The following is a 23,381-nucleotide window of genomic DNA, read 5'->3' as shown; positions in this document are numbered from 1 at the left end:
TAAGTAAACACTAACTTTCTTATGTGTATAAAGTGTTAATTAAAAAATTGTATAATCGGATACCTGCCATTAGAATTACGTATTAATGACCCAATATTTTTTAACATAGAAGAGGCCGGTTTACATTTTCGATGTAAACAGACTGATTTGATTGATTTTCGGTCAGTGAACGTAAATTTTGTATGTAGTACTTAGCTAATCCTCTTGTAACTATAAATTAAACTTTGACTAACTACATATTACCTAAAAGTTTCTCATGCTTGTGTTGCTAATAGATGAATTAAGATAAATAACGTTTTATTTTTTACTGTAGGATGTCTCCCTAGTCAATTCGATTGTGGAGATTCTTCTTGCATTAACTCTGAGTTTCGTTGCGATGGATATCAGGACTGTAAGAACGGACGGGATGAAATGGAATGCAGTTCCAGTAAGTCGCGTTTGCACAATGTTGCTACTTAAGTTACATTAAATAATGAATGAGACAAAACATTTGTAAAAATTTTCAGCTTACTGCCATGAAGAAGATGAATTCCGCTGCAGTGACGGCACTTGCATTCCGAATTCTGCGTTTTGTGACGGCGTCCGCCACTGCAGGGACGGCAGTGACGAGCTTGATTGTCCGCCGCCTCCGAGCATATGTACAGTTAATGAATTCCAATGCGATAACGGCGAGTGCATCCCCAATTACCTGCGCTGCGACGGAGTGTCCGAGTGTCCCGACCGATCGGACGAAAGAGAATGTCGTAAGTTTGTTTTTAGTTTACTTGTGACTTCCTCTTTTCCAAACTGTTTTTTACCTCAAACAAATCTGTTTTCTGGCCTTTTGGCCAGGGACATGCCACGAGCCTGACTGGTTCCAGTGTTCGGACGGGCTCTGTGTTGACGCCACCCTTCGCTGCGATAACTTCTACGACTGCCGGGACTTTTCAGACGAACAAAATTGCTTTGGTTAGAGCTCTGTCCATGTTTCTTACTATTTCTGTTGACGTTTTTAGGTGTATTTGGTGTCAGATATTACTAGGGTTCTGTAGCAGTATTAACGCAGTCATAGAGTATTACAGTAGGACATTGTGTGATTTGTAGGTTTCTGGTTTAGAACCGTAGATCGGTGTTACATTTTATTCGATTTTGGCCCATTTTAGCAGTTGATCCCATAGGCTACGTATTCTTATATTTAGTCTACCAATTTGCGAGCATGGTTGTTCCCCACATTTAGTCTGTGTTTTTTTATATTTTTGTATACTCATGATTTTTTATTAATTTCAAATTTGCCTATTATTTCTTTTCAACAAAGAGGCAGAAGTTGGACTCCAGGCAAATCCAGTCTGACGACAGTTTTTATTTATTTTGTTATTTTATTTGTGCACGTTTATTTGCACTAAAAGATTAAAAATAAATGCTTAAAACTAGAAATTATTTTTGTACATTTTAACAGTTAAATTCTAATGAAACAAATGTTAAGCTTATTCATTGAATAATTGTGGGTAACATTACATAATCATTCGAAACTATTGTGTCAATACTCTATCAATCCTCGTTGGTTTATTGCACCCAAGTTTTGTTCGGTTAAAAGTCGAATACTACATTTTTGTAAGTGTTTACGTGTGTGTATACAGTTATACACATTTCCGATACTAATCCATCCATTAGTGTTAATGCCACCGAGAAATTTTTAATGCCGCATCAGTTTTTGGTTTAATTTTTCAAAAATGAAACGAAAAATTGTGATTTGGTTTATGAACATCCCTACACTGTTTTGATAAATATTCATTTTGTAAACTCACAGTTAATTACACTTTTTGTTTAACAGTAAAAAATAATTATCGCCGCGCTATTAGTTACCACAATAATTATGTATTTATATCTATTTCTTTGGCACATTAATAAAGTTTGCGTGTTGTGTTTTACACGAAATCGTTCTTCTACCTAAGTTTATTAACTACAATTTTAAAATAAACTGTTTAAATTAAGTATTTTTATTGTAGTATTCATTTTGGCCGAGTTGCAGTAATAAATCAATTATAAAATAGTGGCCGTTCTAAACGCCTCTGTGACATGTTTCACTTCATTTTTACTTGCTGAAAAATTACGAGACCATCACCATTTAATCATAGAAATTGTCCTTTTTTATTTTCGGAAGAGACAAGATCTAATTGCACTATTTGCTTTTTTAATTTGTTTTTTTCTTTTGTGTTATATTTATTTTGTTTTTTTTTGTTCCCTTCTCGTAGAATGCCGTACAGATCAATTCCAGTGTTCGAATGGAACTTGCATAGCCGGTAATTTACGTTGTAACAGAAGGAATGACTGTAGTGACGGTTCTGATGAGTTTAATTGCCCAACTCAACCACCGCCATTTGTAACAGAACAACCACTGCCACCGAGACCGCCCCAAATCACCTGTTCGCCAGGCACTCAGCCATGCCACAGTGGGGACAGATGCATTCTTCATTCCCAATTTTGCGACGGCAGAGTCGATTGCAACGACATGTCCGACGAAACCAACTGTCGTAAGTGTCTTACCGATTTTGTGATTGTCCTAAATGTCTGTGTGTTTCCCTTGATGTTGTAACCACCTCTAGAACCCAAGCGCGAAGGGGCTTGCTCACGCGGCCAATTTCGGTGCGAAAACGGCCCTTGCATCCGAGAGGAATTGCGATGTGACGGAAAGGTGGATTGTCCGAGAGATTCTAGCGATGAGCTAGATTGTCCAACGCGCTATCGTAAGTCGGTCGCAAGTTAAATTATGCGACTGACCATGATTATTATTTATTTAATAACACGGCCTGTTGTAATTTCTAGTCGGTTGATGGACAATTTAACAACTAATAATCGCTGTAATTTACTGTACATAAAAGATAACTCACTAAATTTAAACAAATTATCTGAAACGTAAATTATGGGGGACGAAGATTAACATTTTAATGACATAATGACGAATTATGCGACAAACATTAATACGATCTTTTTTCTACAGCTGGGCCTAGCGAGGGGCTTAACTTAAGGACCTATCCCAGCTCCCAAGAAATTAAAGAAAGTGAGTATTCAGCTAGTTATCGCTTACTTTTTTGTCCACGTATTTTAGTAATTATTCAGTGCACTTCTTCGTGTATATATTACGCACTATATGTAATGTCTTCTGTGTTGTATACATGTAACTAATGATTTTTATTCTCTTTATGTCTTGTTGGAGCAGACATTTATAAACCTGGTGAGTAAAATGGGCAACTTAGCGGGAATGACTTTCATTCAAAGGCGCCACTTCATGTCTTTCACTTATTTACATAAACCTTCTATACTTTTCCTCGCCTGTGTGTGCGAAATTTATTATTTATTTTGTTTCTACAGGATACCAGTGAGCAAATTCACTTAATTTGGTTATTACTTCTAACAAATTACTTCTTTCAAAAGCTTAGGTACCTACCCTAGCTCTATGAAGATCCAGTAAAATATGTTTGTGTGTAACAGAAACGATTAAATTTGATATTTTTAAATAAATACAAATACAAATTGCAAATTTGTATCCTGTTTGTTTTTACAATCTTCCTTCTGTTTTTTAACATAGTTGTCTTCTTTTTAGTATAGAAGTCTTTATGTGTCTCATAATTTGTATATAATATATCGGCTTTCTGAAAATAAAGGCTTTCTCTCAAGGGATAATGCTTATGGCTTATTACACGTATGTAATTGGGGGTTTTACAATTAATAATTGCATCTACTATTATCAAATAAATTGAGGGAGATAATTAGTTTAATACATTTGTAATTGTATGAAAAATCATAGTTTTATATTTACCTTTTGTGATAACCAAAGTGATAACATTAAACCGTTTAGGAAAGGAACAAAAGATCGTAGGCACCGTTCTAGGAAATACAGAAATTAGAAAAATACTACTTCGAAGGTTGCAGGAATATATTGTTGAAGAGAGTCTACCAAAATTAACGATTGCCACTCGTAATAGTAACCGTCCAAATGAACTTGCAGAAGAAAGACAGTTTCAGAGATGTTCTCGTATTTTGAGTTAATTGTTATTAAAAAAAAGGTTTTAGTCGACCCTCTTCAACATAGTAAATATTACCACTGGGAGTTAAAACACACGATAACCTATTAAAAAAGTTGAAAATAACACCGTTGCACCTTGAAACATCTCATTTAAAAAGCTCCATTATTTAAACGAACATGTAAATAGGGCGCTTAAGTAAAATTTAATCCGAACTGACCCTTCCATAATTTATTAGTCCAGGTGTAAATATGCATGGACTGGTTTCCGCCTTTTTTAACCCAAAACTAATGCATAATAATCCAACCTAGATCGAGAAGTCGTCTTCCAATGCAGAGATGAGGGTCCATTTAGAGCCAGAGTGCGCTGGACGCGACCCAACGGAGAACCATTACCTCCAGGGTCCAGAGACCACAATGGTCGACTTGAAATACCCAACATTAAAGTGGAACACAGCGGAACATACACGTGTGAAGCCGTTGGCTATCCTCCCAACACACCCGGAGCTCACGTCTCAGTGCACCTCCAAGTCGACCGATGTAAGTGCTCAAATCTCACATTTCGTGGTGTTTTCCTCCGACTAACAATGTTACATGCAGTCGGGAGGAGTAAAACCAAATCGTCGCTGTTGAAATATGGAGTCCTGCCTCCTATAGATACTGAGTATCTTGGGACAGGTATTTTTACAATGAATACTAAACGAATTTTTACTAATAGCTCTGTTTTCTCACTGCTTTCTTTTTTCTTACGGTAAGTTTCGCTGTTTTGAAATGTTATATTTTTTAAAAGTGGTGATTAATTTGCTGTTTTTGCAGGGATTCCACCACCAATCCGCCCACCAACAGCTTGTGCCCTCCACGAAGCCACTTGTTCAAACGGCGACTGCATCCCCAAACATCAAGTCTGTGATGAGAAATACGACTGCACCGACGGTTCCGACGAAAACCGTTGCAGTAAGTTGGGTCGTATATTTTGACGTTTAAATATTTCCAAATTATGTAAATCGAAAGACACCAGGTCTTTAAACCACGAGCAATTATCTAATTCAGTGCGAATAAATTTATTTATTTATTTATAAATAAAATTGCCAGACCCCAACGGCTGCGAACCGAACGAATTCCGCTGTGCCAACAAGAAGTGCGTTTTGAAGACCTGGAGATGCGATTCGGACGATGATTGCGGCGACGGCTCCGACGAAGAAAACTGCGCCACAAACCCTCCCGGATCCCTGTGCGCCTACCACCAATTCGCATGCCATTCCAACAACCAATGCATTCCACGAAGCTACCACTGTGATCTGGAACGCGATTGTATCGATGGTAGCGATGAAATCGGTTGTTGTAAGTAAAAAATTTCATCTTAGGCTAAAAATCATCAACGCTTTCGTAGCGATACCCGTGGTCTCTAAACCTCCACCACCGATGGTCAACCTCGAGGTTGGCTCAACTTTCGAAATTACTTGCACGGCAGTCGGTGTTCCCACACCTGAGATTGTGTGGCGTTTGAACTGGGGCCACATTCCGCCCAAGTGCCGCACTACCAGCGATAACGGCTTTGGGACGCTTTCTTGTCCCAACATCCAAGTGGAAGATCAAGGCGCGTATTCTTGCGAAGTTATCAATATCAAGGGGACTGTTTTTGCGATCCCGGACACTATTCTAGTCATCAATCAAAATACTGTCTGTCCTGCTGGCTACTTTAATGAGGAAGCTAGAAGTCAGGCCGAATGCATCAAGTGTTTCTGTTTCGGGCAGTCCACCAAGTGTCGTTCCGCAGACTTGTTTATTTACCATTTCCAACCGCCGTTCGATACTTTAAAACTCTTGGGTGTTCGCATTGATTCGAACACAGGGGTGATTGATATTAGGGATGAACCAATTTACCGAAATGCACAACCTCAGTTGACGGGACTTGGCAGAAATGGTGTTCACGCCCAGTTACCACCATATGGTCAAATCAGCTCGAGCGACCTCGTGCCATACTTTGCCATGCCGGAGAACTACCACGGAAATCAACTGAAGAGTTATGGTGGATATCTGAGGTTTACGGTGCGACATTACAATCGAGGATATACCATAGCAGGACCTACAGTTATTCTCACTGTAAGTTCTTTTAAGTTTTTATTTAACTTATGTTTTATAATCTGGTTGCTTATTACTTTGAGAGGGATTACATTATCCGAACGAACTGAAATTTTACATACACACGTAATCTGCGTGACAATAAATAACAGTTAGGGAATGTTATTATTAGCATTATCGAGTACAAATTTTCAGGGTAATGGTTACACGTTACTGAGCAGACACAACATTAGCCCGCCCTCAAACCGCGACGAACAGATCGAAGTCCGATTCTTTGAGGGCGAATGGGTGAAACGTTCGGACCGTCAACTAGAAACACCAGCAACGCGCGAAGAAATAATGATGGCTTTGGCCGAAGTTGACAACATTTTAATTAAATTGCAATACAATGAAGGTCCACTTAACACCACAATCACCAACATAGAAATGGACTCTGCGGGGGCACCCAACAGTGGTCTAGGCCCAGCGTCGTACGTGGAAGAGTGCGAATGTCCTGTTGGTTACAGCGGATCGTCTTGTGAGCGTTGCGCTGATGGATTTGTGCGTCACAAGACCGGCCCCTGGCTTGGACAATGTTACCGCGTCCAACCACAACCATGTCCTCCAGGAACTTACGGAGATCCGTCACGGGGAAGACCGTGTGAGATTTGCCCATGTCCTCTCACAAGTCCCAGCAATCAGTAAGTGTGGATTGAGGAATATTTGTTGCATTAATTCGGTGAATAGGTTTGCCAGAACTTGTTCACTGGGGTCCGATGGTGAGGTTACTTGTGACTGTCCACCGGGATATGTCGGGAGACGCTGCGAACAGTGTGCTCCTGGTTATTCTGGAAATCCTCTGATTCCGGGTGATTCGTGCCGGGCTTCCTCGTATTGCAATTCGGAAGGGACAAGTCTTGAAGAGCAAGGAAGGTGTCGGTGCAAAGTGAGTAGAATTTTTGATGATTTTTCCATTTTTGGAATTTAATACTAACATCGCGAAACTTTTTTCACGCTCGTTTCCGCTCTATGGTAAGTGCAGCAATTTATCCTTGTCATTATTTTGACTACTTGCCGATTTAGTTACTCTTAAAAAATTATCCATAAATTGGGTGTCACACATTTTGATTAAAATCTTTATCTTGTCAGGATTACGTTGATGGTCCGACTTGTGACACCTGCAAGGCTAACACCTTCCATCTCAGCGGAGAAAACCAATTCGGGTGTATCGCCTGCTTCTGCATGGGTGTCACAAGACAGTGTAGCAGTTCTACATGGTTCAGGGACCAAATCAGTACTACTTTTACAAGTTCGCGTGACCATTTCACTCTTATTGATACCGAAAGAAGAGAAGAACCCATCACAGACGCAATCAGACTGGATCAAAATCAACGCGAAATTTCCTATAGCAGTTTCTCCAACCCCAACGTCCATTACTGGTCACTTCCTCGTCGTTACTTAGGAAATAAAATAGCTTCGTACGGTGGTTACTTAAAGTACACGTTACGCTACGTTCCTTTACCGGGTGGCCAGATATCTAGGAATTCGGCTGCTGATGTAGAACTCGTCAGTGTAAGTTTCGGAAAAGTCTGGTTGTTTTTTTTTTTGAGGGAGTGTTTTTAGGCCAATGAAATAACTTTATTGTACTACGCAAGGGAACAATCTCAACCGACTGGATCGCCGCAAACTTTCGTAGTTCCATTATTGGAGCAATACTGGCAACGTAGCGACGGCCAAAAGGCCGACCGTGAGCACTTGCTAATGGCTTTGGCCGATTTGAATGCCATTTATATCAAAGCGACTTACAATACCAACACTCGAGAGTCGGCGTAAGTAATTTTCGCCTCGTGCTATGGCTTTAATTAAATAAGCAAACTTAGATTGATTTCGGTGTCTCTGGATACGGCAAACGAATACAACACTGGATCCAGCGAGCGCGCTTTAGCCGTTGAACAGTGCCGCTGTCCGGAGGGCTACACGGGTTTGTCTTGTGAAGACTGCGCCGTTGGATACACCCGAGCTGAAGAAGGAATCTACCTTGGAATTTGCGAACCTTGCAACTGCAACGGTAACTCTAGAGAGTGTCATCCAGAAACCGGCGTGTGCCAGAACTGCGATAACTTCACCACTGGGGATAACTGCGAGTTGTGTCTGCCGGGATATGAAGGCGACCCTGCAAACGGCATTCCGTGTGTTGGGGGAAGCTCACAGTGCAACTGCGACCAACAAGGGGCGATTTCACCCGAGTGTTACAACGGAATTTGTCGGTGTAAGGTAGGTCAAAAATGGTGGATGCGCCGGGATCATTACTTAACTTGTTGAAAAATGTGTTAGTTTCGGCCTGGTTTTGCAATAAAATGTGATTAATGTTTAGACCAACGTGGAAGGCAACCGTTGTAACCGCTGCCGGCCGGGGACTTTCGGTTTAAGTGGCGGCAACATCCACGGTTGTCAAACCTGCTTCTGCTCCGGAGTGGCCACCGAATGTGTGGAAGGCAACCTGTTCTACGAACAAATTCCGATATTTATTGATGCTGACCGACATGGATTTACCCTCACAGACCAGTAATTAAAAAAAAAATATATCTAAAAGATTTTCTGATTTGTGTGTTTTTGAAGGTACCAAACACAGCGCATCGATTCCGGCTTCCAAATTCACACTTCCATGAACGAAATCGGCTACACGTTCCGCCCGAGCACTTCAGAGAGATGGTTTTGGTCGCTTCCGCGCGAATTCACAGGCAACCAGGTCAAGTCTTACGGCGGCCGACTTGAGTTCACGCAGCGCTTCACCCAACGTCCGCAAGCTGGCTACGTTCCTGACAAGAGCGTCATTATCATCGGCAACGGCATTACTATTTATTGGACGAATCCGCAATCGCAAATTCCCGATGTCCCAAATGTAGCTAGCCCATGAAATATGCGCTTCATTGAATAACCAATTTGTTTTCGCAGAAAGTGTCAGTTGTTTTGAACCCAAGCTCGAACTGGCAACGACTCGACGGCAACCAGGGTCCCAGGCCGGCCACTCGTGAGGATATCATGACCGTTTTGGCAAATATCGACGTTATCCTCATCAACGCTCAACCGTCAAGTGATACCGAAAGTGCCTACATTAGCGACGTTACTTTAGACACCGCCATTGAGCAAAACACCTTCAATCCTCAGAGCCGAGCTATCGAAGTGGAGATATGTAGATGTCCGACGGGCTATCAGGGAACGTCTTGCGAGTCCTGCGCTCCAGGATTTTACAGAGACACCAACGATTTTAGCACTGGACCGCTTGGGTCGTGTTCACGGTGCCCGTGCAACAATCACGAGCAAAGCTGCTATTTAGCGCCGAACAACAGGGTTGTTTGTAATTGTTTGCCGGGATATATGGGCGAACGGTGTGTGACCGGTGGTAAGTACCTCTTTCTGTAAAACGTTTACAAAAGATCTAACGGTTGCACGTCATTTGAGTTGTTACAGTTGGAATTTTGAGTTGTTCTCAAGCAAAATATTTGGATTTGCTTTGGGTTTATTAAAACTACAATCTTTTTCCAACCTTTAGGAAAAAATGTTTATGTTCGTAATTGTGTTTCTCTTTTAATTACTAATTATCTTTGGTGATAAAATTGTCACTGGACTCACAGAATGCAGATTTTTTTTAACAAAATTTTTAATTTTGTGTAAATGCGTCGTTATCTTTTTTGCTAAAGGTTTGAAATGGAATTTAACTTAAAGGCATGCGCGGTGGGAATATTAAAAAGAAATTTTTGTTGCTTGTAAATATTCAGGCTCAGGGTGTATATTGCAGAAATAAGTGGCCTAATTCAAAAAATTTCTTTTATTACTTTGTAAATGTCCTTGGGGGAAACGCTCCGTTGAGAGCTTCTTTCACTGTTTAAAACGTGGTCACCTATTTCTGAAGCACCTGTATATACAATTTAATTGGCTTTTGGGTAATTATACACCGAATGATCTACAAAAAATCTTTTAGTCTTGTTATGACGTAGTCTAGAAATTTTGCGTTCTACGTTGGTATTTTACAAATAGATTTGTGAGTAAATTTAGTGTCATATCACTTATGTAAGACTGAATAACGTTTATATTATTTTAGATTTTTTTACTTTTTATACCCATTTAAGTTAGGGATTAATTGCACAAGGATTTTTCACTATGAAGTCTAACAATTAACGTTCCTTGTTTCGCTTAAAATGAAGTTTAAATTTTAACAATTTTAAACACCTGAAACATTACCTCGCTTTAAATCCCTTCAGATGCTTTCTCGCGTGACCTCTCAGTATAAGTTCAGAAAGTTAAGTCATTTCTATGTAGCTTCAGAGATGGAAATTAAATTTTAATTCGAGATTAATCAATCGAATTATCGTCGACCTTAGCAATTTTAAAAATACACAAATTGGAAAAATCGTAATAATGATGGTATTAGCAAATAGTTCTATTACTTCTATTTCTATTTGTTTATAACACAACCGAACAAGTTATATTTTTTCATACTATACCATTACCTTACCACTCTAGGTACTAGTAAAATAGTCGGATTTAAGCACAGTAGAATCTCGGTCTGCTTCTTCAGCTTACAGAATTATTATAAAACAGTTGTTTGGAAGACAATGCGTACAGTTGCCGCTGTTAGATTAGAAAATGACCTAGATTCTACGTCTGTTAGTCGGGTAGTGAATCCGGCGCACAAAGCTTAACATTGTAAACATTTAGTTGGAACAATCGGCTTGGAGTTAACCCCGTCGCAAGTGAAAGCACAAGTCGGCAGTTATTTTTTATTCCATTGTACGTACAAGAGCATGGAAATACTAAATGTCACATTCCGTGACAATGGAGTGCCGGTCAGTTCGGAAGTATCGCAGAATGGAAGCTCCGTATGGCACTATCAAGTAAATGATTGTTTTGCGCACCACATACAGTGTGTTATTTCGACCAGTGACGGTACGATTGTAGGCACGGTAACTTCACTGGTGAATCCAGGTTCGAACTGTCTTCAAAAACGTAGAACGCTGGACAAGTATTCTCTCAAATTTTGTTTCATTTCAAGTATCACACGAAGTTTGAGCGGGTGCTGTCCAGTTCAGTCCATCAGTCAGCTTCTTGTTTCTAGTGTCCATCATTCTTGGTAGTAGTGGTCCGTTTAGGCTGGCGTACTTTAGGGTGTGGAGTGATTAAATACGTTTTATTTTTTGTTAACAACGTAACGATGTGGTCGTCCACGCATTGATACTAATATTTATGTGTGTACTTAACTTTGTACTGATAGCATAACGGGAATCATCAGCTATTTGTTCACATGAGTTGTCGCATTTTTAGACGGAAATGTGACCACAACACCTGGACCTGTCTATTCCACTCCACATCCGCTCACGATGGAAATAACAATTGTGGCTCCCGTAATTGAGATTTACAAAGTTGGTAGCACGGTTAGATTCAACTGTAGTGCAAGATCACTGTTGGGTCCTAGACCGATTAGAGTGACTTGGACCAAGGATGGTGCTGGACTCCCCGCTCATGCAATTGATGACGGGAGAGGCATTTTAGTCATAACAAACCTGAAAGTGTCGGATTCGGGAAGATACATCTGCGAAGCGACCGATGGTTATGCCATTGAAAGCAAAGATATCACAGTTACAGTAGGACGTAAGTAGTCTCAATCAGCTTTCTTTCTTATTTCTACTAATCACTATCCTTCATTACATGCCTTCTTAGCATTATTGCCAAAAGCGTTGAATCAGACAGGTAACATTCAAATTCAGTCTTCTTTTCTTGGTATTTTTTTATGTTCACACATTTTTTGGGGCATTTAGACATGCACTTTTAATAACATGTAAAGAACAAACAAAAATAAAGAAATTGTTATTAATCCAAGAAGTAAATTATGTTGGCAACTGCTGCAATTATATTCGTTGGTGGTACGCATTAAGGTGTTTTAGTTTTTAAATACTGACAATTTTGGTAAGTGACAACAAAGTTTGACGTATTTCGACAACTAACACGATTGTTCTCCTAAAAAATTGTATGGTCCTAAATAATAAAGGTGGAGAAATGGAAATTTTAGGTGAAAACATCAAAAACATAAATGATTACTCAATATTTTCCCGGCGCATCCACCATTTGTACAAGAATTGCCACTTAAGATGTATGCGACATTTATTGGGAAACCAAAAACATTTTTACATTAAAATTACACTGCTTAGAGAAATTGACTTAAAAACATGCCACCGCGTATTACAGTCACGTGACTGTTAATAAAGTACTCAAAAGTCGCAAACCTCATTTATATCGCATTTTTGACGACTTTTTCGACGTTAAAGCATAAGTTGCACTCCCTATCTTCAGAAACTATAAACATATATTTGAGGCAAATTGTGTTGTTTTGAATTCTGTTGAGTACTACTATCATCCTTTAAAAATATGCAAAACTTTCACATTTGTATTATAAAGAAATTTTCGTTGTTCTCCCGGCGCATCCACCATTTTTGTAATACCACCATCCAACCAAGCTAAAATTTTGCTTTTATTGGTAACGCTTTTAATTAAGTTTGTACCTCCAACAGATCTGAACTGTTCAGACTCCCATTTTTTATAACGTGCGTCTCGAACTGTTTAGACCTCGACTCTCAGAAAATATCAGATCCTGACGAATTAAATTGTTTGTAGTAAGGAAAAATATTTGAATCATCAACATAAAGAAACAAATCAAAATGTCATAAACAATGGTGCAATTGCAGCAGATGTTCTCTGTAAATTCATCCTATAAATAATTAAATAAAAAAATTCCGCTCTAGTTTCTGGCTTGCAATCGACTTCTCGACGAAGTACCACGAAATCTACTATTTTCATGATATAAGTTTAGATGGGATGTTATTAAAGAATCTTTTCAAAATTTAATAATAGTATGTTTTTCTTTAATTTTTATGTAGAAGTGTATTTTAAATTCCTTTTTTCCAAAAATTCTAACTACATTTTACATTTTCAAGCATCCCAACTGGAACCACCAAGAGTGGTAATAACCCCACCGTTTGTGGATGTCCAAGAAGGTCAGACGGTTCAAATCCAGTGCGCAGCCACTGGTACACCTGAACCAATCTTACGCTTGATAAGACTCGACGGTCAACAACTAAATCCAGCAGTAAGTTTATAAATAAACCGCACTGACACAATCTAACAACCTAACAAAATAGCACTACTTCCAAAACGGCCTCTTCCGTATACCTCAAGCACACAAATCTGACGAAGGACCTTATCAGTGCATCGCTACAAATGCAGCCGGTACTCACACATCGAACGTAGACATATACGTGCGAGAAAACACCGGTGGTCGACCAGTAACTGTGGAAATATCACCCCCGTATTACGAAGGCTCAAGTGGAGAAACTTTCTCGCTGAGATGCCAAGCCGATAGAGCAATTGATATCAAATGGACGAGACAAAACGGTCGCCCCTTACCTTACAGCTTTATAGTGAATCGAGACGTTTTAACAGCCACTTCTCCAAGAGCTGAAGATTCGGGAGTTTATGTTTGCACGGCCACTTCGGCCACCGGATACACCGCCACCGGCACCGCCGACGTTACGATCTACGAATCGTCTGGGTACGATAAATAATAATATTTTTTTCAAAAATAAATTGTGTCGTTCAGCACGTCTCCACCAAGCGCCAAAGTCAGCCCCGAACGTATCACAATCTCGCAAGGTTCCTCCACGGAGCTCCGCTGCGACGCCACCGGCTCCCCAACTCCAACCATCAAATGGACAAGAGTTGGTTCCGAGCTTCCGCCACATATCACGCAATCCGGTTCGGTTCTCTACATTCGAAACGCCCAAGTTTCAGATAGAGGGGTTTACGTTTGTGTTTCCTCTAACAACCTCGGTCTCGCGCAAGCTTCCTCTATCGTTGAAGTGAACCGTCTCGAAATCCCGATCCTGTCAGTCCACCCACAAGCCTCGCAAACGGTCACAGCCGGCAATAGTGCAATTCTGGCGTGTCGTGTCGATGCGGGCATTCCCGCTCCCACCGTAGTCTGGACGAGGGCAGACGGTCGGCCTTTAAGCCCCAACATCGAAACAATGTCTCACGGTACTTTACGATTCACACAAATAACTGAAAACGAAGGCGGTGAGTATATCTGTACTGCTGAGAACGAAGCTGGGAGAGCGTCAGTGACCGCAAACATCGAAGTTCAAGTTGCTCCAGAGGTTTGGACGGTGCCGGACGAAGATGTGATTATGAGGAGACGAGATGAGTTTGTAAGACTTGAGTGTCATGCTAGGGGAAGTCCCCCACCGTCATTGCAGTGGAGGAGGTTATCAGAACCATAGTAAGGATCATGTTTGGTTTGTGCTACTTTGGCTAATTGTGATGTGATGTTGCAGCGGAGCTTCCGGACGTTCCGGGCTTCCAGCGGTGGCTGCGCCAAGAAATGTAGCGATACTTGAAATTGCGAGGTTTTCCGCAAGGGACCAAGACTTGTACATATGCGAAGCACGGAACCAAGCAGGAGTTGCAGAAAAGCGAGTGCAACTCGCGATTCATAGCGTTCCTAGTCGCGGTGATATTGTGGGTGAGTTTTCACAATTTAAGAAATCAAACAAGTATTGTAACTTCACGAATAACAGTGGACCAAGAAAAAGTAGTTTAGAATAATCCATTCACTTTACGTCCCATACGATAAAAAGTAGAATTCACAAGAAATATTGTGTAGCACATCATTTCTTTTCTTTGTTTCTTAGTCATTAACTACCGAAAAGTAATTTTTTACATGTTTTCTCCAAACTTTTCTGGACCTCGTTTAAAAATCGAATAGGAAATAAACAAAATAATTTCCAGAGTTTTGGGTCTTCTTTGCATATTTCGATCAACATTCCGACTTTTTATCGTACGGTTTAGAGTAACAGAGTAGAGTAATCGCGGTGTTGGTATTACTTGCGCTCAAATTTGTACTAGTTTTATTGCAATATTGTAGAATAATTATTTTCATGCTTTTGTTTTTGTTTCATCTTGCTTGCTACTAACGGGGGGCCGTAGGTAACCGATCACGTGGAGGTAAGTAAATAATAATCAATTAACACGACGGGAAATTTAAGTTATTTTTTAATCAACTCGTAATTTTAATTTTATGTTGACTAGGCGAAGATGCAACGGGTAACGAAGTTACTCCGCCTGAAGGGGGTTACAGAACCAACGAACGGCGCCCGACGTATTTACCACCTAGACAACGTCCATCCCACTCTTACGATGAAAAATTCACGGCTCCTGTGGGAACTAGGGCAGAGTTGCGATGTCAAATCAACAACAATTATGGTAAAAGTGTGGCATGTGCGCAAAAACTGTGCGCTAATAATTTTGATTTCCAGATTCTGAACCAATTTATGTAAACTGGGCTCGAACGGATAATTCTTCGTTACCGAACGATGCATTTATCAGAAGTGGGACTCTTTACATCGACAATGTCCAGCCCTCCGCCGGCGGTGAATACCGCTGCTTGGGAACAACTTCCTCAGGGCAAGTGGTCTTCTCGGTTATCGCCCATCTGGAAGTTATCTGTAAGTCGGTCATCATGCTTTCGTAATTGTTTGGCTTCTTACAAGACTTTATTTTCTCTTATCTATCGGTAGTTTGTGTAATTATTGTTTCTTTGTTACATTCAGCCGAGGAAGACATATGTGCAATTCTAGGTACTGTGTTTTCACCGGTGTTTTATCCGCTTTCATAGAGAAAGTCTTAGTGGAGCAGAAACAATGTTTAATATCTAGCACAAAAACTTTGAAACAACCAGCTATATTACAACGTGCTGGTAACGCTAAGAAATGAATTGCGCACTTGGCTGCAAAGATGTCTTAAGCAGTGACAAAATAATAATTTGATATAGTACTACAAAGCTTTATTTTTTATTTATTTGTACCGGACATTTACTGAAATATTTGGATGAAGAAAACAATTCACTAATGTCGACAAATCATGTTCCTATTTAGTTCGTAAAAATAACCACATTTGTTCGAATAGAGTTTATTTTTATTAGATTCACTTACAATTTAAAGTAAGCATTCATATTAAATGATGAATGAGTCCAAAAATTCAAAGTGATTGGTTTCTTACTTAATTTTAATGGCCGACCTTAAATGGACCAATCATATCCAAAAATATAATTTTTCAATGAATCAAAGAAAATCTAAAGTGATTGGTTTCTAAGTTAATTTTAATGGCCGACATTAAATGGACCAATCATGTCCAAAAATATAATTTTCAATGAAACAAAAATTCAAAACGTGATTGGTTTTCGCTGTAATTTTAATGGCCGACCTCAAACGGCCCAATCAGAATGCTTACAAATTTTACAACAATCATTACGTGGCTTACGTTAATTCATAAAATGATGAGTCTGTCTTTGTTTTTGTTGCATCTCACATCTCCAGTTTTTCCTTTGAATTCTGCCCCCCTTGTAATGGTGGACGATCTGCTAGATAAAAAAACACCAAAATTGAGACCTGAGAGGAAATAACAATAAAAATAATAATAATAAGCACTAAAAAGCTTCAACTAATGAATTTTCGTTGAAAAATCACAGCGCATGCGCGCGTATTATTTCAATTTGACATTTAACATTTCCAGAAAATCCAACAAAAATGATGAAAATTCGTTGGAAACTGTGCTAGGCTATTCTAGTACATTGCTTTTCTAAACTTTAATCTTCGGAGAACTTCTGTCAGCAAAAAATCCAACACTTTTGTGTCAAAAACCAACTTTGCGGTCCAACCACAAAACCAAATACGTTTTGGGGCGCTAGAAATTTCGTAGAGTTACTGTGGGAGTAAAAGACACTTTCTACTCCACTAGTTTACTTCTGTTTTGTTCCTTCGGTTAGTCTAGATAATTGGTAGCGCATGTTCCGTGTGCCAACTCCAATAATACGGATCCACACTCATGTGTGAAAAATTTCAGCACCTCCGAGGATCACTTTAATTCCTCCCCGTCAAGTTGTTCGTCCTGGTGACAATGCTTACATCCAGTGCAGTGCCACGGGGCAACAGCCCATAACAATTCGATGGGTACCAGTGGGACGCTCGTTTCCTCCCACTGTAAACACCCAAGACGGCCTTATTCAGTTCAATAACATTAAGCTAAGTGACGCTGGACGTTATCGGTGCACTGCTGTTAACAGTGCTGGGGAAGCTGACGCTGTTGCTGATGTTATAGTTGAAGGTGCAACACTTAATTTTCACTTGTGTACCTATTTTACCCATCTATTTTATAGAAAACGTTCATAAACCTTCCCTAACTGCCGAAAACCGCCAACAAACGGGTCCGGTCGGCTCTACAATCACACTCCGGTGCAGGGCGCACGACTCCAGCATTGTCCCCAACATTCGGTGGTTCCGCGAGCGGTTACCTCTCCCACAAAACTCGCAAGTGCAAGGCGAAGTTCTCACTATTTACAGTCTGCAACCGCAAGATGAAGGGCGTTATTATTGCGAAATGGCAACGGACGGCGGAAGTTCCAGCGACTACGTCGACTTGCACGTCACCAGTAAGTTGCAGTTAGGGGTTTGTTTGATTAGACTAGCCCAGAAGTGCTCTAGTAGTTGTTTTTTTACTTCTGTGTTGGTTTTGTTTTGTTATTTTTGTGATAGATATTAGTTTATTTATTGCATGGTTTGACCAAAAGGTTCATGGTCTTGTCGATCAAACGAGTGGAAATGTAGAAACAATGTGTGCATTCCCGTTTCACAGCACTGTGACACCTACGATGACTGTGGTGATAACAGTGATGAGGACAACTGTGGTCATAGGAGACGACGGGGTTTGTTATGCTTTCTTTGTTTCTAGCTCTTCGTGTCGTCAGTGGACAGTGTAGAGGGTGCATTTCGGTCTTGTTTGGGAGTCTGTGTATCAAAATTTCCACAAAAACCAGCGTCTCAGACTTTACGATAACACTTGTCATAAACAATTCTGCAACCTGTAATTTTTTAATGGCTTGCCTTTCTGTGTTACTACCATTACTAAAATCTTTATGCTCATTGTTGCCAGAGTATGATTATGAGAAAGTAGAGGTAAGTACCGAAACCGGCGTAAAGTCTGAAACATTATTTCCCTTGTGTAAAAGCTTTTTTAGTTAGATTTCTTTAGACGTGCTTTTGTATTGTATGTATTTTACTAATGCCAATGTGATTTTTGTGTATAATCAATACTTGATAGCAGATACAAGAATGAAACATCTTGTCACATAACTACAGCCCCTGTGCCTTCACTTAAATTTCTAGTGTGGGGTTTAAACGGAACACTTTGTATAGGCGAGTCCGCTAAAAAAACACTTTTAGCCGACTCTCCTCGCGTAAAAAAGCCAACTTAAGAGCAGAAATTTAACTGAAGCTACGGTACTATTTACGACTGTTTCCTATATTTTGATAATCTCTGAACGGTGTTCTAAATTTTTGTAAATGATAGGGCCTTCCACCGTAACTGTCCCATCGCCAAGTCTCCACATAACGCCCGCGGAAAGGACCTACAGAGCCGGAGAACACGTTGATCTCAACTGCCAATCGAGTGAACCTGGAGTCATAACAACGTGGTCAAAACTTGCCGGTTGGTTTGAAAGTAACGTTCAAAGCGCCGGCGGTACTTTGAGAATACCGTCAGTGCGACCGGAAAATTCTGGAACGTACCGATGTGAAGCAACCGGTTACCAAGGCGTATACCACAAGGATTACCAATTGGAAGTTATAGGTATCAAAAATAAATTTAAATGTGTCCCGAGCCCAATTTTGTGAATTTTTAGACCGCGATTTGAACTTGGACGAACCTCCGCTCGAAATCAAAACGGCCCCTCAAGGCTCCACTGTTATAATGGAATGTAAAACGGACTTGGAGCCCCCTGTGAGTTACATGTGGACGAAACAGGGCCGCAGTTTACCAAATAACGTTGATGTGCATAGCGTAAGTGTGAATTGTGTTGGGCGTTTTTTTTACTTGTTTTTCTAGCGCTCCATTCAACTAAACGAAGTCAACAGTATGGACGCCGGTGTCTACACTTGCACACAAAACAACGGTGATCGCAAAATTGACACAACTACGGTGCTCACCGTCACTGGAATAGTGCCACATTTCGCCCAAGCACCCACCAGTTACATCGCGCTCGAAAATACGGTCGATTTATACATACAATTCAATTTCGAAATTTCGTTTAAACCGCAAAACAGCGACGGTTTGTTACTTTATAACGGCGATAAGGGTAGTGACCGAAACGGCGACTTTATTTCACTTGCGCTCGTGAATGGCGTTCCCGAGTTTAGGTTTAATTTAGGTGGTGGTGTTGCGACTGTGACGGCCGATCGTCCGGTAACGCTCAACGAATGGCACACCATTAAAATCATAAGATACCGAAAGAAGGGTAATTTCCTCAAACGGTGAGACGTGTAATAATTATTCATTTTTCCAGTCACAATGTTCGTCGATGGTACGGGACCATTTATCGGCAACGCCGAAGGAAAATACATCGGTCTCGACCTCTCCGAACAGTTGTATCTGGGTGGAGTCCCCGATTTTGACGAAATTTCCCCCGAAGTTGGAGTTTCGAACGGTTTTGTGGGCTGCATCAGCCGGTTCAAGATCGGTTATAACCACATAGATATCACCAAACAAGCCAAATCCAAGCACGGAATCACCACGTGTGAGACTTGCTCGCACGATAGGTGCAAAAATAGGGGCGTTTGCCAGGAGGCCTTGTCTCCCGAAGGGTACTCCTGCATTTGCACCCCGGGCTACAGCGGGCCCAACTGCGAAAAGCTAAAAGGGGAAGCCTGCTCACCTTGTAAGTTTTTTCAGTAACAAGCAGTCAAATTTTTGCAAGAAAAGCATTGCAAAAAATTTACATACATTTTTATTGTAGCAACGTTCTTTGTACACCAAAAAGTTTTACAACAGATAATTGTGTTTAAGATAAGATGTTTCGACAAGGGTTACCCGAAAATATTTACGATACCGATCACACAAAGGGCTTGCCTAAGTGATTAACTTGAACGGTCCTTGAAGTTTGGGGTAATCATAAATAAAATTTAATGGTGTACAAAGAAACATTGCTACATTATGATGTAATTTGATTACGAATGGATGTCCGGACATTTCCTTAAGAAGGTCAATCTCAATTAGCAATTCACAATAATATAATCAACTCAGCTTTCAAAAAATTTAACAGTTCACTTGCTATTTCTGTGCCCTTGGGGACTCTAATAACGGAGAGTTAAGATCAAAATTATTCTCATAATAGAACTTCAAAGACTGGTAAAGCATTTTCCGAAAAAATCTTGCGTTCAAACTTGTAAAAATCAGTTATATGGACTGAGTTTAACTTTAGACACTTGCGGAACCGGCCGATGCCTGGACAACGACAGCGGCTTCGACTGCCTGTGCCCCATGGGCCGTGCAGGCCGGCGTTGTGAGCGAGAAATTTCCGTAAATGAGCCGGCCTTCAGCAACGGTGCTTACATCGCATACCCGGTACCGAAGCTGCAAAGGCGTTTCAAAGCCGCTCTGAAAATCAAACCGACGGACAACCGCGACGGAATACTACTGTACTGTGCTGAAACAGACGAAGGGCATGGCGATTTCGTCAGTTTAGCCATCAAAGACCGTCACATTGAATTCAACTTCAACGTGGGAGGACGCCCTGTGACCATCCGCAGCGAGAAAGAGGTGAGACCTGGGGAGTGGCATGTCCTGACAGCGACAAGGAGCTTAAGCGAGGGACGACTTATCGTCGATGGGGAAACGACCTTCGGAACGACACCAGGCAACCACAAAACGCTGAATTTGCTAACGCGGCTGTATGTTGGCGGTTATGACAGCGAAAATATTAAGATTAACGATAAGGTTGGGGTGCATTCGGGCTTCAACGGCTGTATTTCGGAGGTTAGTGCGGTTATTTTACGCCAGTTGTGTGAAATTGTATTTTCAGATTAAGATGTCTGGCTTGGATTTGGATGTTATAAATTCTGCTGAAGATTCTGCAAATGTTATGGAGTGCAGTAGTTTGGATAACGAGGTCGATAACAATGTCGGTGGATTTGAATACGTTCATGAAAATACACCAACAACTTCGCAACCGTATAATAGCAGAAGGACCGGGTGTTCGAGCAACCCCTGCAAGAATGGTGGGCAGTGCTACCCCCTGTCACCAATGGATTACAACTGTAATTGTTTGAGTGGATTCAGGTAAACTACCACTTTTTATTTAAACGTATCTTCTTAATTTTAAAAGACCTCATTGACTTTCTTCCGCTACAGTTTGTAGCAAGATATTAAAAATATATCAAAACGAAAATTAGAACAAGATGTTAATAATATAATAACACACATTCTACATCTCTACATACCTCGAAACCAACAATAGTTAGTATCGATACCTCCTATCACACACTCGCCGCATTAACACGCACTATTCAACGAATTTGAAACTTTTAAACCTCAAAATTCTGATTTTATTTGAGGCGTCCGTTCGCGACAACAACAAGTAACAAACTGAATAAAATTAAACGGCACAATAATTGTGTAAGAATAACGATAAAACGTCACTAATAAAAAATATAATCTGTGAGATAACTAGGTGCGAGGCGGGAAACAAAGATATTTGTCTGAATCATTGATTTTTGTAACGACTTTATCATTTAACGTTTTTTTATGTATCTACTGAAAATATACAAGGTCCATTCCCTGAAATTAATTTCTTAAGCAAATAATTTTGGACAAAGCAGTTTACGTTTTAGCGAAATATTTAATATGATGATGCAGAAAAAAATACACTTTGTGCACATGCAACAATTCAAAACATAAAAAAATCCCATTTTTTTACAGTGGTAAAGACTGCGAAATTGAAATGAATATCTGCGAGCAAAAAATACCATGTCAGAATGGAGGCACATGCAGTGGAAACGCAACAGGATACGAGTGCAGTTGCCCACTTCTCTTCTCTGGAAAAAATTGTGAACTCCGTAAGTAAACCAAAATTTAATAATAACTGGGAGTATATTGACTGATTTGTTCGTAGGTGTTGAATTAAGAAACGACGCACATTTTAACGGCAAAGGCTACCTGGAATTCGACCGCGATCTCCTCGATCACATCAAAGAGAACGAAGACGAACTAATAGCAGTGGAATTGTCCACAAATTCGAGCGACGGTCTGGTCTTTTGGCACGGACAAACGCCCAACGAAGATGGCCAAGGGAAAAATTATATTTCTCTCGGAGGTTCGTTATTTTTTGCATCAATTGCCAAATTAACACATGTTTATTTGCAGTTGTAAACGGATACTTGGAGTTCAGTTACGACCTAGGCTCAGGTCCTGCGATAATCAGAAACACGCAGAAGAGAGTAGATGATGGGCAAAGACACAGTGCCATTTTGAAACGCAGAGGTCGCGTTGGTTCTATAGAAATCGACAATGCGTACACCCAAACGGGTGAATCCCCCGGTTTTACAAACACGTTGTCATGCGCTGGAAACATATACCTGGGGGGAGCCCCGAATATCGGACTCATGACTGGAAGGAGGTTTAGCCATGGCTTTGACGGATGCGTTCACGCTTTCGAGCTACAAAATTTGAAAACACTTGATTTGGGAATAAGAGCGATCTCGGGAGTTAATGTTAAACCATGCTCTAGGTGAGTAATTTAAACTTGTATCTAGGTCGAGTTCTATGCACCATCGGACACACACTCAAACATAAATTTAAATAAATAAATTACCAGCATGTGTCCGTAAATGCATGGAAATGCGGTGATTTTTTTGACTAATTGAAAACTTTACACGCTGCTTATTGAAGAATACGGTGGATTCCGTCCTCGTTGATTTTTGCTGATTCGGATCAGTTTGATGAAATTGTTGAGCCCCCTCCTGTTAACATAATCCATCCAAAGCCCTCCAGTATGTCGCATCAACGTCCCTGTCTTAATTTCTATCACGTCATATACCTTTGCTGCATACAAATACTGCTGACAGACATTTGACTAAATGAACTGATGCATTTTATTACGTAAATAATCGCAATAACTTCATGTGCTAGACAATAGACTAATAACGAAACATAAGTTTGTTCTAAAATTATAACATATCAAAACAAGTCCAATTATATCTATTCCAAAAGATTATGTTGACTAGGTCGAATTGTAGAAATGTTAAAAATTGTACATAAATAAGCAATTTGAAGGTAAATATTTTATTACCGTTAATTACATGATATAGACTGACGCTTTTTTATCCAATTATTGCAACCTCTAGTGGATTGTACATATTTAGGTAAGAAGATATCAATTTTAAAC

General features: G+C 40.3%; 1 protein-coding gene across 36 annotated transcripts in view; it reads left to right on the top strand.

Moving 5' to 3' along the window:
* Nucleotides 1-23,381, top strand: part of LOC660769 (basement membrane-specific heparan sulfate proteoglycan core protein) — a 122,952-nt gene that overhangs the window by 98,536 nt on the left and 1,035 nt on the right. For 29 of the 36 annotated variants that reach the window (XR_010334234.1, XR_010334233.1, XR_010334239.1 and 26 more), the window contains 40 exons: nucleotides 314-427; nucleotides 507-743; nucleotides 2,232-2,510; nucleotides 2,583-2,723; nucleotides 2,978-3,037; nucleotides 3,197-3,211; nucleotides 4,313-4,540; nucleotides 4,817-4,954; nucleotides 5,093-5,341; nucleotides 5,391-6,103; nucleotides 6,278-6,762; nucleotides 6,809-7,007; nucleotides 7,211-7,633; nucleotides 7,685-7,890; nucleotides 7,942-8,335; nucleotides 8,436-8,626; nucleotides 8,681-8,963; nucleotides 9,017-9,464; nucleotides 11,384-11,710; nucleotides 11,780-11,809; nucleotides 13,051-13,202; nucleotides 13,255-13,664; nucleotides 13,713-14,390; nucleotides 14,446-14,633; nucleotides 15,098-15,115; nucleotides 15,200-15,373; nucleotides 15,427-15,615; nucleotides 17,012-17,272; nucleotides 17,325-17,597; nucleotides 17,736-17,870; nucleotides 18,515-18,793; nucleotides 18,846-19,003; nucleotides 19,049-19,457; nucleotides 19,506-19,877; nucleotides 20,421-20,974; nucleotides 21,021-21,277; nucleotides 21,917-22,053; nucleotides 22,110-22,310; nucleotides 22,361-22,724; nucleotides 22,886-23,358. Coding sequence is in view for 1 of the 36 variants with exons in the window: in XM_064356769.1 (XP_064212839.1) it covers nucleotides 314-427; nucleotides 507-743; nucleotides 2,232-2,510; nucleotides 2,583-2,723; nucleotides 2,978-3,037; nucleotides 3,197-3,211; nucleotides 4,313-4,540; nucleotides 4,817-4,954; nucleotides 5,093-5,341; nucleotides 5,391-6,103; nucleotides 6,278-6,762; nucleotides 6,809-7,007; nucleotides 7,211-7,633; nucleotides 7,685-7,890; nucleotides 7,942-8,335; nucleotides 8,436-8,626; nucleotides 8,681-8,963; nucleotides 9,017-9,464; nucleotides 11,384-11,710; nucleotides 11,780-11,809; nucleotides 13,051-13,202; nucleotides 13,255-13,664; nucleotides 13,713-14,390; nucleotides 14,446-14,633; nucleotides 15,098-15,115; nucleotides 15,200-15,373; nucleotides 15,427-15,615; nucleotides 17,012-17,272; nucleotides 17,325-17,597; nucleotides 17,736-17,870; nucleotides 18,515-18,793; nucleotides 18,846-19,003; nucleotides 19,049-19,457; nucleotides 19,506-19,877; nucleotides 20,421-20,974; nucleotides 21,021-21,277; nucleotides 21,917-22,053; nucleotides 22,110-22,310; nucleotides 22,361-22,724 (10,369 nt within the window). In the remaining 35 variants the exon portion in view is untranslated. The remainder of the gene's footprint in view (nucleotides 1-313; nucleotides 428-506; nucleotides 744-2,231; nucleotides 2,511-2,582; nucleotides 2,724-2,977; nucleotides 3,038-3,196; nucleotides 3,212-4,312; nucleotides 4,541-4,816; nucleotides 4,955-5,092; nucleotides 5,342-5,390; nucleotides 6,104-6,277; nucleotides 6,763-6,808; nucleotides 7,008-7,210; nucleotides 7,634-7,684; nucleotides 7,891-7,941; nucleotides 8,336-8,435; nucleotides 8,627-8,680; nucleotides 8,964-9,016; nucleotides 9,465-11,383; nucleotides 11,711-11,779; nucleotides 11,810-13,050; nucleotides 13,203-13,254; nucleotides 13,665-13,712; nucleotides 14,391-14,445; nucleotides 14,634-15,097; nucleotides 15,116-15,199; nucleotides 15,374-15,426; nucleotides 15,616-17,011; nucleotides 17,273-17,324; nucleotides 17,598-17,735; nucleotides 17,871-18,514; nucleotides 18,794-18,845; nucleotides 19,004-19,048; nucleotides 19,458-19,505; nucleotides 19,878-20,420; nucleotides 20,975-21,020; nucleotides 21,278-21,916; nucleotides 22,054-22,109; nucleotides 22,311-22,360; nucleotides 22,725-22,885; nucleotides 23,359-23,381) is intronic. The other 7 variants (XR_010334230.1, XR_010334238.1, XR_010334232.1 and 4 more) reach the window with 7 other exon arrangements.

This window comes from Tribolium castaneum, chromosome 5, assembly GCF_031307605.1.
Source record: "Tribolium castaneum strain GA2 chromosome 5, icTriCast1.1, whole genome shotgun sequence".
In the NCBI taxonomy this organism is placed as follows: Eukaryota; Metazoa; Arthropoda; class Insecta; order Coleoptera; family Tenebrionidae; genus Tribolium; species Tribolium castaneum.
The sequence above is the reverse complement of the archived record's forward strand: the minus strand, read 5'-3'. Positions and strand labels throughout refer to the sequence as shown.